The 14456-nt window shown below is 54.5% G+C and overlaps 3 protein-coding genes and 1 pseudogene across 3 annotated transcripts; 1 reads left to right on the top strand and 3 right to left on the bottom strand.

Moving 5' to 3' along the window:
* Nucleotides 1-72: 72 nt before the first annotated feature.
* On the bottom strand, nt 73-1614 carry ANTKMT (adenine nucleotide translocase lysine methyltransferase). Its single transcript, XM_059692567.1, has 5 exons — nt 1453-1614; nt 941-1045; nt 719-859; nt 458-508; nt 73-332 (listed from the first exon to the last, which is right to left on the bottom strand). The coding sequence occupies exons 1-5, from the start codon at nt 1612-1614 to the stop codon at nt 78-80; spliced, it is 714 nt and encodes a 237-aa protein (XP_059548550.1). The 3' UTR covers nt 73-77.
* A 1692-nt stretch (nt 1615-3306) lies between these two features.
* On the bottom strand, nt 3307-3405 carry LOC132233938 (U6 spliceosomal RNA; annotated as a pseudogene).
* A 3395-nt stretch (nt 3406-6800) lies between these two features.
* LOC132232561 (SET domain-containing protein 9-like) lies at nt 6801-8074 on the top strand. The gene is made up of 3 exons (XM_059691939.1): nt 6801-6906; nt 7017-7380; nt 7606-8074. Exons 1-3 carry the CDS (start codon nt 6801-6803, stop codon nt 7793-7795), a joined length of 660 nt encoding a protein of 219 aa, XP_059547922.1. The 3' UTR covers nt 7796-8074.
* A 2442-nt stretch (nt 8075-10516) lies between these two features.
* METRN (meteorin, glial cell differentiation regulator) lies at nt 10517-13294 on the bottom strand. Its single transcript, XM_059691938.1, is given in 10 exon segments — nt 10517-11611; nt 11700-11759; nt 12644-12715; nt 12718-12812; nt 12814-12919; nt 12922-12966; nt 12969-13000; nt 13210-13227; nt 13229-13264; nt 13266-13294. Coding segments are annotated over 10 exon segments (807 nt in total). The 3' UTR covers nt 10517-11297.
* Between the last annotated feature and the right edge of the window lie 1162 nt (nt 13295-14456).

Raw genomic sequence — 14456 nt, 5'->3', positions numbered from 1 at the left:
GCAGGGAACCCTCCCCACAGCCCCAGCTTGGGAAGTCACCGAACCCAACCCTCCACACAACAAGAGTCAGGCGGAGCCTACTGAGTCTTTATTGTGTCCACGATGCAATGGTCAGCAGCCTGAGGGTCAGGGGCCCTAGGGACCAAGGCAGAACTGGGTGCTGGGGCAGCCGGCCCACCTGGCCCACCACCATGGACGTCATAGGCCCAGACACGGTCCAAGCCCTCACCCACCACAGCCACAGGCTGCCAGGTGGGGAGGGGGAAGCGTCCCGACACCACGCGGGCCCCCTCAGGTAGTTCTGCCTGTAGCTTTCCCTCCAGCAGTGGGAGCTGTGGGAGAGAGCAGGAGTGGGGTGGGCAGGGCAGAACACAAGTGCCCCCTCCCAGCTCCTCCAGGCCCAGCACATACACTGGTGGCCTGGGCCTTCCCTGGGGCTACCAAACCCTACACCTACCACGCTGGGGGCCAGGAACACACACACGTTGTGGCAGTCCCTCAGGCTCACCTGTGGGAAGAGGAGGTCACCCCAGTAACGAATGGAATTCCAACCCTGGAAGCAGTCTAGTGGGCATGGGGTTACCTCAGCTTCGGAGTGCAAGCCCCAGCTTGCCCAGGAGGCAGGGACACCTGGGGCTGTCAGCAAGGTAGCCACGCCAGAACGGAAGCGTGGAGATCAGGTGTGGGGTCTGAAGGAGTCCAAGACTCCCCAGGTTACCTTCCAGAGATCCTCACGGTGGTAGCAGACACTGCCGGCACAGCCTGCCCTCCAGGCATGCAGCCTTGCCAGCCCCACCAGCCACGGGTTCAGCTCATAGCCCACAGCGGGGCGGAGACCGCATCTGTGGGCAGCCAGCACCTGTGCGCATCAACAGCGTCAGAACCCGCAGGTTGGGAGAGAGCAGGGAGCGTGGCCCCCGCCCCGCCCCCCACGGCTTACAATCCTGCCATCGCCAGAGCCCAAGTCCACCAGCTTTCCAGAACGGCCTCGCAGCAGCGACAACACGTGCTCCACCTGCCGCACACTCGCCCCAACATAGGGCACCTAGGCAAGGAGACATGTGGCTGGGAGGGCTGGAGTCCATCAGCCACTCGGGCTCTTCACACGCCTGGTCCCCTAATCGGAATCATGCTGGTGGCGGGCGGAGCCTGCCTCCTGGGCTCCTTTCTTCGCATGAGCTGCCCTGCCCTACCTGACACAGGTCCCAACCCACAGCCTGGCTGGCCCCTAGGCAGCACCCACTCCGCTCACCACAACCGGACTCAGCGCCTCAATGCAGGCCCCGCCCCCAGCCCTGGCCCCGCCCATCGGCCAGAGCCGCGTCCCCCGTAGGCCCCGCCCCAGCCATGACCCCGCCCATCGGCCAGAGCCGCGACCCGCATAGGCCCCGCCCCCAGTCATGGCCCCGCCCATCTGCCAGAGCCGCGTCCCTCGTAGGCCTCGCCCCTCACCTGCAGCCGCAGAGGCACCCGGCGGAAGCCCGGCTGCAGGAGCAGCGCCCACACGGCGTAGGCGGCCAGGCCCGAGCCCGCCGCCACCTGCAGCAGCTCCAAGCGGCTGGGCTTGCGCTCGCGCAGCTCCGTCAGCGCCTCGGCCGGGTCGTCCTGCTCCATGGCTGCGGAACACGCTGCTCAGAGGTGTCCTTCGCAGGTCTGAGACCATCGCACCGGCCCGAGACCGAGCCGGAAGTGGCGGGGCGGAGGCCGTTGCGACGCCGGAAGGGGCCGACGGAACACGCGACTTGTCCCTTCGCGTTCTGCTCTGCCAGGGCCCAGGGTCCCTCCCTGGCGCTCACCCTAAAGCAGCGGTTTTCAACTGGTGTGCCGCAGGAATTTTGGAAACATGCAGTACCTATGTAGTCAGGGACCTTGACCTCTTTTCCCTTAACTGTCAAATTTTAAAAATGCAAACCAGCCCAGCCTGTTGTTGAGAGGGGAGCTTTGATTCCCAGTCAGGGCACATGCCCAGGTTGCGGGCTCCATCCCCGAGGGGCGGGGGGAGCATGCAGGAGGCAGCAGATCAATGATTCTCTCCCATCATTGATATTTCTATCTCTCCCTCTCCCTTCCTCTCTCTGAAATCAATAAAAAATGCATTTTAAAAAATGACAAACCAACCCAACAATAAGCCGTCTGTTGTGAATGAATCAAAATTATACCTCTTTTTTGTCAAATCGTTGAAAAAATATACTTTTTGGTGTGTCCCAGAACTTTAGTAATTAATTTGTGTCATGAGTGAAAAAGGTTGAAAATTGCTGCCCTGAAGCATGGAGATGGCCATCACCACATAGGACTCCACAGCCAACAGCTAGACCGGGTGGCACAAGGGTAACTCCTCTTGCCTCAGAGCCACTGTCCTTTTCGTTAAATACACTGAAGAAATCGTCACGGGATTCCCTCCCGCCGCCCCGTCATCTTGTACCCAAGCAGTTGAAGTCCTGCATTCTCATCACACTTGATACTTTCCTGCCAGGCTGTTTCATCTTGAAAGGTGTTTGCTGGTTTCTTACTGAAAGAGCTGCATTTAATACCAGTCTTTGCAGGTGACACTCATCATGATCTCCCCTACTCAAATTGATCACTGTGCCTGGTTGCAAAGAATAATTCAGAAAGGATATTCAAGTAATATCTGCAGACGTCTCGTGGTGATTATTTCTGGTCTTACATTTTTCATCATTCATAACCTGATGGCCATTATAACAGATACTGGGAGTCACAAGATGTCGCCATGATCCAACTAGAATTGCCAAGGTGTCGCATTAACAAGGATCAAATTGATGCCTCACAAAAGGAGAAATGGAAGGACACCAAGTCAGGATGATCTGAAATTAAAACTGGACGCCTTTGGGCTTTTGGGCCTTTGGGCCTTTTTAAAGTCTCTTGAGCATTTTTAAATAGAAATAAATTTGGGCTTCACACACACACACAAACTTTCCTGCCAGTTGTCTCACCTATGAAATTGACCTGGCTACCATCCCGTCTTCACTGACTAAACCCCTCAGGGCTGCTTGATGCTGACAGGTCACCTTTTGACTCCGCATAATTTACAGGAAGTTCCTTGTTCTTATTTAAATAATTTTTTCTTTTTTCTTTTTTTTTTCAATCCTCACCTAAGGGGATGTGAGAAAGAAACATAGATTGGTTGCCCCTTATACACACCCCAACTGGGGACCAGATCCCACAACCTAGCGATGTGCCCTGCCTGGGAATTGAACCCATGGCCTTTCAGTGTACCAGATACTCCAAACAACTGGCTCAAGCTGATTGTTCTTATATAAGTGGTAAATATTGGACTGGGCATCCTATTTTTTATGATTTTTTTTCACGAATTTGCATGCCATCCTTGTGCAGGGGCTAATCTCTGTTTCGTTCCAGTTTTGGTCTATGTGCTGCCGAAGCGAGCACTGGGTATGCTATTTTTTTAAAATATGTTTTTATTGATTTTAGAGAAAGGAAGAGGAATGGAGAGATAGAAACATCCATCGACTGCCTCCTACACACCCCCTACTGGGGATCGAGACTGCAACCCGGGCATGTACCCTGACCTGGAATCGAACCAGTGACCTCTTGGTGCATGGGTTGATGCTCAAGCCACTGAGCCACACGGGGTATGCTATTATAGCTACTTTTGAAGTCATCAAGGCAGCACTTTGCCTCTGGCTACCTCAGCCCAGCTGACTGAATTACACACTTACTCTAGTTTGTGCTCTTGCCAAGGGCAAAACCAAACATTTATATCAATAGTTGCTATGCCTTTGGGGTAGTTCGTGACCACAAGGTTTCCTTACCTCTAATGGGGATACAACTAAGTACAGCTCTTAAGACCAAAAACTATTAGATGCCATACTCCTACCCGCCACCTTGGCTATTAAGATGCTTGGACATTCCCAGCTTGACTCCCTGGAGGCTAAAGCATACAACCTCACTCATATATTTCCACCAACAACACTGCTCTCAAAGGAACCAATAGCCAAGCCTCTGTCATGGTACAAAGGGAGGCTCCCCAAATGATAATGTAGAAAAACTGACTAGGAATGCTCTAAAATTGGCCCCATTAAAGGAAAAACAATACTGGAACTCTAATAATTATTGGTTTGATGAAAAGAGAGAACTCTGGCTTGAGCCAAATAACAATCGACTCCAGCCAGAAATTCTAAATTCCCATTACTGTGCACGCATTGAATTGTTGGTCACTGATAAAATTATAACCGTCATGAACCACAATACTGGGTGGAAATGTTAAAAAGGCCACAAAAAGCATCTACTTTTCTTGCCCCACCTGCCCAAAAAATAATCCAAAAGAAACTGTCCACACCACCCACAAACATTTTAAATTGCCTAACAGATCATTCAAGGTGTGGCAAATGGACTTCATTCATCTAACCCGCAACCTGGGTATGTGCCCCCCCACCCCCACCCCATCTCATAGATACAAGTATGTCTTGGTAATAATATGTGTTTTCCCCTTGAGTCAAAGCCTTTCCACATTGACAAGCTACATGTCTGTTCATTGCCTAGTCCTATTGGGGGGGGGGGGACGGGGGATGGGGGGGAGAGGGAATCATCCCTACCTGGGAAACCCCTCTTGAGCTCCATAGTGACTGGAGAACCAGTTTTACTGGTCAAATATTACGGCTAGATGGTGCTATTTGGCCAGTTCTATAGCATTTTCACTTGTCATCCTCTGTACTCAGGACTAGTTGAACAAGCCAACGGTATTATCAAAACTCAATTGGCAAAATGTGTGCAAACCCTCCAAATACCTTGGCTGAAAGCGTTGCCATTGGTCCTTCTAAATCTCAGATCCACCCCCTTTAGAACTCATTAACTCTCAACCTTTGAAATAGTCATAGGGTGCCTGATTCACGTAGCCCCTACCTCTTTTGATCTACAGCTAATAAAAGAGGTACATTTCAATATTCCAAAAGTCTGTTGTGTCCATTGAAATTGACCATGTTTGGCCCTAGCCTGTTTGGCTCAGGATATAGAGCGTTGGCCTGCGGACTGAAGGGTCCCAGGTTCGATTCCGACTAAGGGCACATGCCCAGGTTGTGGGCTCAATCCCGTGGGGGTGTGCAGGAGGCAGCCAATCAATGATTCTCTCTCATCATTGATGTTTCTATCTCTCTATCCCTCTCCCTTGCTCTCTGAAATCAATAAAAATATTTTTTAATAAAAACTATGTTTGCCCTGGCCAGTGTGGCTCACTGGCCAGAGCACTGGTATACACACCAAAGGGTCTCAGGTTCAATTTCCAGTTAAGGGCACATACCTGGGTTGTGGGTTTGCTCGCCCCCAGTTGGGGCTTGTTCGAGAGGCAACCAATTGATGTCTCTCTCACATAGATATTTCTCTCTCTCTCTCTCCCTCCCCCCACCCCTTCCACTCTCTCTGAAAAGCAATGGAAAAATATCCTCAGATGAGGATTTAAAAACAAGAAAAGAACCATGTTTTAGTTTGCAATAGCACACACCATCTGCTGCGCATGGATAAATTCTTCTGGATAAGTAGAAAGCCAATTACTCAAAATTTAGGGAACGAGTCCACTGGTTGCAGCAAATTTCACCTGATTCTCCATGGTCCTTTGACCTATTTAGCTGGTTACCTCAGGTCTGAGCTCCTGATTTAGGACCATTATACAAAGTGGATTATATTCTGCTTTTTTTTTTTTTTTTTGGTATAATTTTCTCTCTTTTTTTTAAATCCTCACCCGAGGATATGTTTTTCATTGATTCTATGGAGAGCAGGAGAGGGAAACATCAATCAATTGGTTCTTCATGAACATACGCCGACTGGGGATCGAACCCGCAACCTGGGTATGTGCCCTGACTGAAAATCAAACCCATGACCTTTTGGTGCACAGGGTGATGCTCTAACCACTGAGAACACCGGCCAGGGCTGTTTGTATAATTTTCAAACTTTGTACCTGTTATCTGTCAAGATTCTGTGGAAATGGTGCCTTAAATGATGCCGGCTCGTTGCTTTGAGATGCTCTGCAATGCTTCTAACACTGATAGGACAGACTTTCGATGGGAAGGCCCTTCCTTGTTAACCATTTCCAATCTCTATGCACTTTCCCTCCTACATGGAACATGGCAATCAGGAAAGGTGCTTCCTGACTCAGAGGGACAAAACTGCCTAATGTAGAAAACTGATTATTGGTCAGTGGTGCTTTCAGAGAAAGATCTTGATCAAAGGGGAAAACGTAGGAAAGAATGAAGGAAGCCTTATAAAATGGGAGTCAGGAAACCTTGAAGGGGAAGCTCTCCTGCGTTCACTGCACCTTGCAGATTCACACAAGGAAGAAGCCTACTTTGTTACTCCAGCAGGAGGAAAATTTTCTCCTGACCCAGCAACAGCCCAGCCAATGAGAAGCCACCACCACCCTCTACTCCTGCTCTACGCCAATGGACTTTTGCTTATAACTACCTCTCTCAACTTCCTTTTTCTCTATACAATAACATTCGCTTTTGTTCTCCAGACTTGCCTGTGATTCACCATAGTTTTGCAAGCCCCCAATTGCAATTCCTCTGCCATTCCCAAATAAACTAGTTTTGGGCTGGTAAAATAGCTATTTTGTTTTTAAGGTTGACACTGGGAAATGGGCTCACTGCGGGTGGGCAATGTCTAGGCCTGGATTACTGGGTCACAGCCAGGCCCTATACAACTGTCTCAGGGAAAATGGTGGGGGCTCTGTCGATCAGAACACCCCAAAAGCAAGCCAAGCCTAGGAGCAGTTGCAGGGATACGTTCTCGGCTCCCTCCCACAGCTGGCAGTCCCTGTGTGGCAAGAAACAGATATGCCCTGCTCGGAAGACCTGAGCCCTGGCGAGGAGGGCCAGCTCTACCTGCTCAGAGAATCCTGTCTCCTAGGGGCTGTCACTGTGCCCTCCCCAGAAAGGAAGGGTGTGCCCTAGGCTCCCGGCTGGGGAAGTCTTCCACAGCACTTGTCTCTTTTCTTGCATTATCCCGTGCCTACAGCCCCAGGAGGCACTCAGAGAAAGCTTGTTGACTAGGCTCCACCCCTGCCGGGCACGCCCTCGTCCTGCTTCGGGGCCTGTGGCAGTGGCAGTGGCAGTGGTGGCACAGTTACAGGTACCGCTTCCTACCTTGGGTCATGCTGAACATAAATCACAACCCCAGGACCCTCCGGTATGCTCCAGAGGAATTTAAAGACAAAGTTATCTCAAATGAAGATGTCCTAGGAACATTACTGCATGTTTTCCAGACCCTATGCTTAAATGATCTCAATCCCCAGTTGGGTATCTTGACTGTGCTTCCAGAACCCGTTCAATCGAAATACCAAGACCTGCTGTCAGTTCAACATCCAAGGGTGAACGTGCTTGAACACAGACATCATCAGCAAAATATCTTTAAACCAGAAGAAATTTTTTTTATATATTTTATTAATTTTTTACAGAGAGGAAGGGAGAGAGACAGAGAGTCAGAAACATCGATGAGAGAGAAACATCGATCAGCCGCCTCCTGCACTCCCCGCTGGGGATGTGCCCGCAACCAAGGTACATGCCCTTGACCGGAATCGAACCTGGGACCCTTCAGTCCGCAGGCCGACGCTCCATCCACTGAGCCAAACCGGTCTCGGCAAGAAGAAATTCTTTATAAGACATTGGGTTTCAGTGTTGCCCGAGCAACTAGCTCATTGGTTTCCGCTGGAAAAGGTGTCTTCATTACTAAAGGACTGGCACCAAAAGGCGCCGTTGTATCCATGTACCCTGGTAATGGCACAACTAGTACTTTGCCAAGACTTTCTTATATACTGATGAACATAAGTTAAAAAAAATAATAATAATAACTAGCCCTGTAATCCTTACCGTAAGAATTTGCATTGGAAATTCAGATTTCCAGATTTTTAAATCCCAGTTTGGAAATTAACTGCTTGTAATTATCTTATGTTAGCAAGTATCCATGCATATGTGTTGGGATATATGCACTCTCCTTTTAAGGAAATTTTCTACTCAATGTTTAAATTTAGGAGAATATGGTATGGCCTGCTTTGATCACACTTGTTACTTAGAAAGCACTAGAGAATAAGTCAGTTTGGTTTAGATAAATGTCAAACTGATAGAGGTTGAAACATGAAAGACAGATCTTAAACTAAAAAAAAAATCACTGAATGGCCCTAGCTGGTTTTGCTCAGTGAATAGAGCGTCAGTCTGAGGACTGAAGGGTCCCGGGTTCCATTCCAGCCAAGGGTACATGCCAGGGTTGTGAGCTCCATCCCCCGTAGGGGGCGTGCAGGAGGCAGCCTATCAATGATTCTTTCTCATCATTGATGTTTCTATCTCTCTCTCTCCCGCTTCCTCTCTGAAATCAATAAAAATATATTTAAAATAAATAAATCACTGGAAAGAAAAAAGAAAAAAAGAAAGTTTGTTGACTAAATGTAGGCATCTAATTGGCTTCCCCAGCATCCATACCCAACTCTCTCTAGTTCACATCTGACACTCTGCTCCTCCGCCTCTGGGCAACTGGGCAGCCGTGTGTGTGTGTGTGTGTGTGTGTGTGTGTGTGTGTGTGTGTGTCTCCATGTGAACGCACACACCCTGAAGTATTTCACAGGTGCCCCAAAGGCCAGCTTCCATAGCGCCAGCCCACAGGCTCACCACACTGGTTCCCCCCGGCCCTTCCCCCAGGACAAGCAAAGCCCTGGCCCAGTACTTCCAGGGCCCCAGCCTGCCTGGCGTGGCTCAGTGGTCGAGCATTGACCTATGAACCAGGAGGTCAGGGTTTGCTTCCCGGTCAGGGCACATGCCTAGGTTGCAGGCTTGATCCCTAGTGAGGGGTGTGCAGGAGACAGCCAATCAATGATTCTCTCTCATCATTGATGTTTCTATTTCTCGCTCCCTTCCTCTCTGAAATCAATAAAAATATATTTTATTGATTTTTTTAATATATTTTATTGACTTTTTACAGAGATGAAAGGAGAGAGATAGAGAGTTAGTAACATCGATGAGAGAGAAACATTGATCAGCTGCCTCCTGCACATCTTCTACTGGGGATGAGCCCGCAACCCAGGCACATGTCCTTGACTGGAATCGAACCTGGGACACTTCAGTCTGCAGGCTGACGCTCTATCCACTGAGCCAAACCGGTTTCGGCTAAAAATATATTTTAAAAAAAAACAAAAAAACTTCCAGGGCTCCAGTGGCCCTGCTAGCCACACCCACTCCTGCCCTTTGTGCACCTATAAAAGAGGGTGGTGCATAGAGGCTCAGGCAAGGCTTGGGGCGGGGGGGGGGGGGGGGGGTAGCTGCCAGTGTCCACCTAGGGCTCACTCAGAGCAGCTGCCCATTATTGTGGACAGGTGGTCAGAGGCAGTCCAGTCACCAGTGGATGTGGCCAGGGCCTCCTTCTGAGCAGCTGTGGGGAGCTGGCCCAAGAACAGGGCAGGCCCAAAGGTAAGGGTGCAGCTCAGCCTTGTGGGGGAGCCCTCCTTGGGGCCTGCCCAAGACAGGGAGGAGGCCGGTCAGGGTCCCTCACTTCTTCCTCCTCTGGTCTTTGCTAAGATACTCTCTGGTTGGGGGGTGGGGGGGAGTCTGTAGGATGCTAGGTCTGTAGTCCATGAGAGAGGTACAGGCTGGAGACCAAAATGCAGGGGTCATTGGCACATTGATAGTATTTAAAGCCGTGAGCCTGGGGAGGTGAGGATGGTAAGCAGCTCAGGAGGGGAGGAAGGGCAGAGGTGGGAGGAAGCCCCATGAGGCCTGCCTTCCAGGGGGGCTGTACTCCCCTCCCATCAGCCCCACAGAGAGTAAAAGGACAACCCCCCTCCCATGCATACACAGCTTGAAACCAGGCAGGACCCCTGGCTCCCACCCGCACCCCTGGCTTCTTCCCCGGCAGCGAAGGCAGGTGAGGATGGGAAGCTATTTCTAGGGTTCAGCCCAGGCATCTCCCCAGACTTCAGTTTTTCTTTCCTGGGAATTATGGGGCTGGGGTGAGCAGAGTGAGGAGTGAGCTCACTCAGGGGTCAGAAGCCCCCGCACTCTGGGCTTCAGCCCCCGCATGTCAGCCTCAGGGCTGCCAGCTTTGTCCAAAATCGCTGACCCTTTATGTGGCTGAAGCGGGAGGAAGGCAGGGGCAACAATGGGGCCAACCCTGGCCGGTTTGGCTCAGTGGCTGGAGCATCCACCTGTGGACTGAAGGGTCCCGGGTTCGATTCCAGTCAAGGGCACATGCCTGGGTTTCGTGGGGGGCGTGCAAGAGGTAGCCGATCGCCTAACCGGTTTGGCTCAGTGGATAGTGCGTCAGCCTGCAGACTCAAGGGTCCCAGGTTCGATTCCGGTCAAGGGCATGTATCCTGGTTGCGGGCACATCCCCACTGGGGGGCATGCAGGAGGCAGCTGATCAATCTCTCTTCTCTCATTGATGTTTCTAACTCTCTATCCCTCTCCCTTCTTCTCTGTAAAAAATCAATAAAATATATTTTAAAAAAAAGAGGTAGCCGATCAATGATTCTCTCTCATCATTGATGTTTCTCTCTCTCTCTCTCCCTCTTCCTTCCTCTCTGAAATCAATAAAAGTATTTTAAAAAAAAACAATCAAACAAAAAATTGGTTTAAAAAAAGAGCATGTGACTATCACATCAGTGAACAAGTGAACAAATAAAATAACTTTATTTTTAAAAATGGGGCCACTGGTGGGAAATGCTCCTTAGAGGAACAGCAACAAGCAGGATCCCACAAGGGATCCCATGGGCTCTACACCACCTCAAGCTGCTCAACCAGTTGCAGGGGCCTGAGGGCAGGAGGGAGCCAGGGACTGCTGGGCTCCCAGGGAGCCACAGAGAGAAGCAGGCACCCAGTCAAAGTGCAGCCCCCTTCCTCCCAGGCTGGGAGTGATGTTGACCTTCCTGCCCCAAGGGACGCAACCTGCCTCAGACCTCGGGAGTGAGGTCCCCTTTTCCGCTCCCACTCTGAGCCTTGGGAGCACCTGACAGTGGGGGCAGGAGCAGCAGAGCCGAAGCTGATGTGGGCGGGGAGTCCATGCACGCCCCACCCAGCAACACCCCCTCTCCAGGGCATGGGCATGGGCCACTGCCCCACTCACTAGCTGGGTGGCCTCAGACAAGACACCACTGCCCTCAGCCTCCCGCAGTGTAGAGGAGGCTGGGCTCAGGTACCAGACACGCGACCTGCATTGACTACTGAAGTCAGTATTCTTACTGGTCATTGCCACTCCCTCAGAAGCAGTTGGTACTGTGACGCCCTTTGGAGACCTCCCCCTCCCCGCCACCCTCCTCATGGCCTCTCTCCAGAGCCCTCCTCCCACACCCCTCAGTCCAGCGCCACCCCAAAGGGGCTGAGGTGGTTGGTACGGGCAGCTGCGTAGGCACGGCTGAATTCCTGGAAGCGGGGTGCACAGCCAAGCCAGGCCTCACCAAAATGGCTCCAGCCCACGAAGAGGAAAGTGCCAGGGCCAGGGCGGACACCACAGCGCAGTGGGGTGCGAATGGAGGCCGGGACCGGGCCCCCAGAGCCCCCCGCCGGGAACAGCGGCAGTGCCTGGCAGAGGACACGGACAGCTGCCACAGTGACAAGAGGCTGCAGCTCTGTGTCGCGGGCAATCCTGTGGAGGGCCCCCTGGATCACTGCAGGGAGACACACTGGCCAGTGGCTCGCATAGAGGGGAGGCCCCCGGCTTCCCCCTCCGCCCATTGGTGTGGCAGGGCCTCTCACCAAAGTCGCCAGTGCACAAGGCCAGGAGGAGCTCGGTGTCATTACAGGGCCTGCAGGCACCTGCATGCAGGGAAGATGGTCAGTGTAGGTCGTGCCCTCTTCTGGACACCCCCCCCAAGGCCTCCTCCCACCAACCAGAGGCAGGAGGGCGACAGCAAATGACCAGACACCACAGTGCAGTGGGGTGCGAATGGAGGCTCAGGGCCATGAGGCAGTTGGGGTCCCAGGGAGCACATGTGTACAAACCCTGAAGACCCCCTGCATTCGGGGTGATGCTTACAGGCTCATGCATGCACCCACACACGTGCAAAGACACGGGCCTGAGGGTTGTGCCTAGCACACCCCACCTGAAGCTCAGTGTCCTGATGCATGCTCTGGCTCCCGGATCTTGCATAACAGTAACCCCTATGGGCTCCCAGAGCTGTGTCCAGGGCCCAGTCACCAGCCTGGAAGGTGGGGGGGGCGGGTCAGCAGTAGGATATGATGGGCACGGAACCAGGAGGCACAACAGAGACACTCCACCCGCTATGGGGTCAGGCTCTAAGCTCCAGGAGAGCAAAGAGCTGGGCCTGCTGCCCTGCCGGGAGGTGGGGCATCTCCACGGTGACAGACTCACACTGGACTTCTGTTATATTGGGATGGGGGAGGGGAGGGAGGTCGCCGCTGGGCCAGAGTGTCCTGGACAGCTTTGGCCTGAGGTTTTGATCCCCCGCCCAACCATCACCCCAACCCCTCAGGGGCTAGGGACCTGGGTTGCCGAGACTGGCCTCCCCTTCCCCCTATTCTGCACCTGCCGGCTCTTTCCCTAAGGCTCTTTCCCCAAGATGAGTCACTGCCCTTCCTCCCGCTGACCGTTCCTCCCTGTGTGGTGGGGACGACAGGCATTTCCCACATGGCCCGGGTAGGGCGCGATTTCACTGACTCCCACCCAGACCGTCACTCACCGTCCGTGCCCAGAGTGTGGGCCTGCGGAGGCAGCTCTGGACGCCAGTCCTCGCGCAGCTCGAAGCGGAAGAGGCCACGCGGCGGCTGGTGTCGCGGTGCGGGGTGGCCTGCAGGCTGAGGGCCCCGCGCTCGCGAGGACCCCAGGGCACACCCCGCCCCGGACCGGGCCGGACCCTCGGTCCGAAGCAGCTCCAGGGCGCCGCGCCCGCTCAGCGAAGACCTGCAGCCCACGCCGGGCCCCCCGGGCTGCAGGCAGGCGAAGCGGGGCCGCGCCGCCCAGGGTAGAGCCACTCGATCCCGCCCTCCGCACAGGCCAGGTCCGCTGCCCCGCGCCGCCGGGCTCCGGAGTCAGGCCGCTGGGGCAGAGGCTCGGGACTGAGCCGAGCGGCCTGCGCCCGCGCCCGGCGCTGCCACACAGCTGCGTGCGCGCGGTAAGGAAACTGAGGCCGCTGCGCTCTGTGCGGGGAAGGAGCGCCCCCGCCCCAAACCCACAGGGCGGGCCGGGCCACCCCGCAGGCCCCTCCAGAGACCAGCGCAGCCCCAGGGCTGACCACGCGGGCAGTACCTGCCCCTCCAGCGGCAGGTCCTCCGAGAAGCCGGCGCGGGTGGCCGCGGCCTCAGAGCGCGCAGAGCAGCGCAGGGGGCGGCATGACGCGGGACAGAGCGGCGGGAGCAGCCGGCACCCGGCCCCGGCCGCGCGCAGCCCGTGCCGCTGGCCGCGAGGGCCGTGCGGGGCGGCAGAGCTGCAGGAGGCGGGCTGGGCGCGCGGCCAATCGCAGCGGCCCCGGAACTTTCCGCCAATCGCAGCGGCGGCGGCGGTCGCGGGAGCGGGGACGACAATCCAGGGACCTCGGAGACCCGGGGAAGGGGGCTCCTAGCTCTGCTTGGTCTGAGTCGCCCCCTCGAGGTGCCCCGCCCCCGGCCTTGTGTACGCCATCCTGGTTAGCCTGCTGTCCTCTGAGCCCTTGGCCAGGGTGGGGGTCGGTTTGATGCCCACTGGAAGGGGGGCGGGGCGGGGTCGTCTCATCACGGGTGGCCCTTTCCAAGACTGGGACCTGGGCTCTCAGCCCCCATCCCGCCCCAGTCTGGACCCAACCAACCCCAGGAGGCGACAGATACCCAAGGGAGGTGTGGCCAGGTGCCTGGGGCTGCTGGCACCTGTTGCAGGAGGCAAGGGGCAGGCCTGAGCCACAGAATCAGGCCCAGGAGGTCCTGACATGGGACCGTGAAATGGGGCCCTCTCTTAAAACGAACCCAGAGGAGTGGGGCGGGGCACAGAGATCCCACAGCCAGGATTTCCCCTGAGGGGAGGGTCTGGGGAGTTGCTGGCCAATGAGGACTGGAGAGATTCCAGACCTGACAAAGACCCTAATGTGGGGCCCAAGTGGACCGGGCCTTCAGAAGCCCTGGAAACCTTCAGGGTCCGCTCAGAGAGGCCGTAGCCACAAGGCCAGAACTCAAAACTCATGCCGGATCCCTTGGGGTCACCGAGAGCTTTAGCGGGGTCTTTGGGAACCAGCATAGACTCTGCCATCTGTGGTGTGAGCTCTCCACCCGCACTGTCCCCAAACCCCAGCCCTCCTGCTACCCCTGGGCCTGACCGATGAGGGCAAATGGCCCAAGGGGAAGGGGAGGGGTCCGAGCAGCTACCAGAATGAACAGACCACTGCCCTTGCCCTGGTCCCAGGGCCCTCCCGGGCCAAAGAAGGGCGAGACGCCTACAGGGCTCAGCTGGTGGGATGAGAGCCACCAGCTACACAATAGCCAACAGGTGGACACAACTGTGGAGAGCGGCTACAGTGTTTGGACCGG

Source organism: Myotis daubentonii, chromosome 4 (assembly GCF_963259705.1).
Source record: "Myotis daubentonii chromosome 4, mMyoDau2.1, whole genome shotgun sequence".
Taxonomy (NCBI): domain Eukaryota; kingdom Metazoa; phylum Chordata; class Mammalia; order Chiroptera; family Vespertilionidae; genus Myotis; species Myotis daubentonii.
This window is presented reverse-complemented; position numbering and strand designations above follow the sequence as displayed.

Bases quoted from the DNA above. Each gene is read 5' to 3' on its own strand.
- ANTKMT (XM_059692567.1), bottom strand. From the start codon at position 1,614: ATGGAGCAGGACGACCCGGCCGAGGCGCTGACGGAGCTGCGCGAGCGC. The intron at 1,046-1,452 runs GTGAGGGGCGAG...CTCCTTGCCTAG, and splicing joins GGGTGCCTCTGCGGCTGCAG to GTGCCCTATGTTGGGGCGAG. The intron at 509-718 runs GTAACCTGGGGA...CTCTTCCCACAG, and splicing joins ACCGTGAGGATCTCTGGAAG to GTGAGCCTGAGGGACTGCCA.
- LOC132232561 (XM_059691939.1), top strand. From the start codon at position 6,801: ATGCCCTGCTCGGAAGACCTGAGCCCTGGCGAGGAGGGCCAGCTCTAC. The intron at 6,907-7,016 runs GTGTGCCCTAGG...CTTGTTGACTAG, and splicing joins GCCCTCCCCAGAAAGGAAGG to GCTCCACCCCTGCCGGGCAC. The intron at 7,381-7,605 runs AGAAGAAATTTT...CCGGTCTCGGCA, and splicing joins CAGCAAAATATCTTTAAACC to AGAAGAAATTCTTTATAAGA.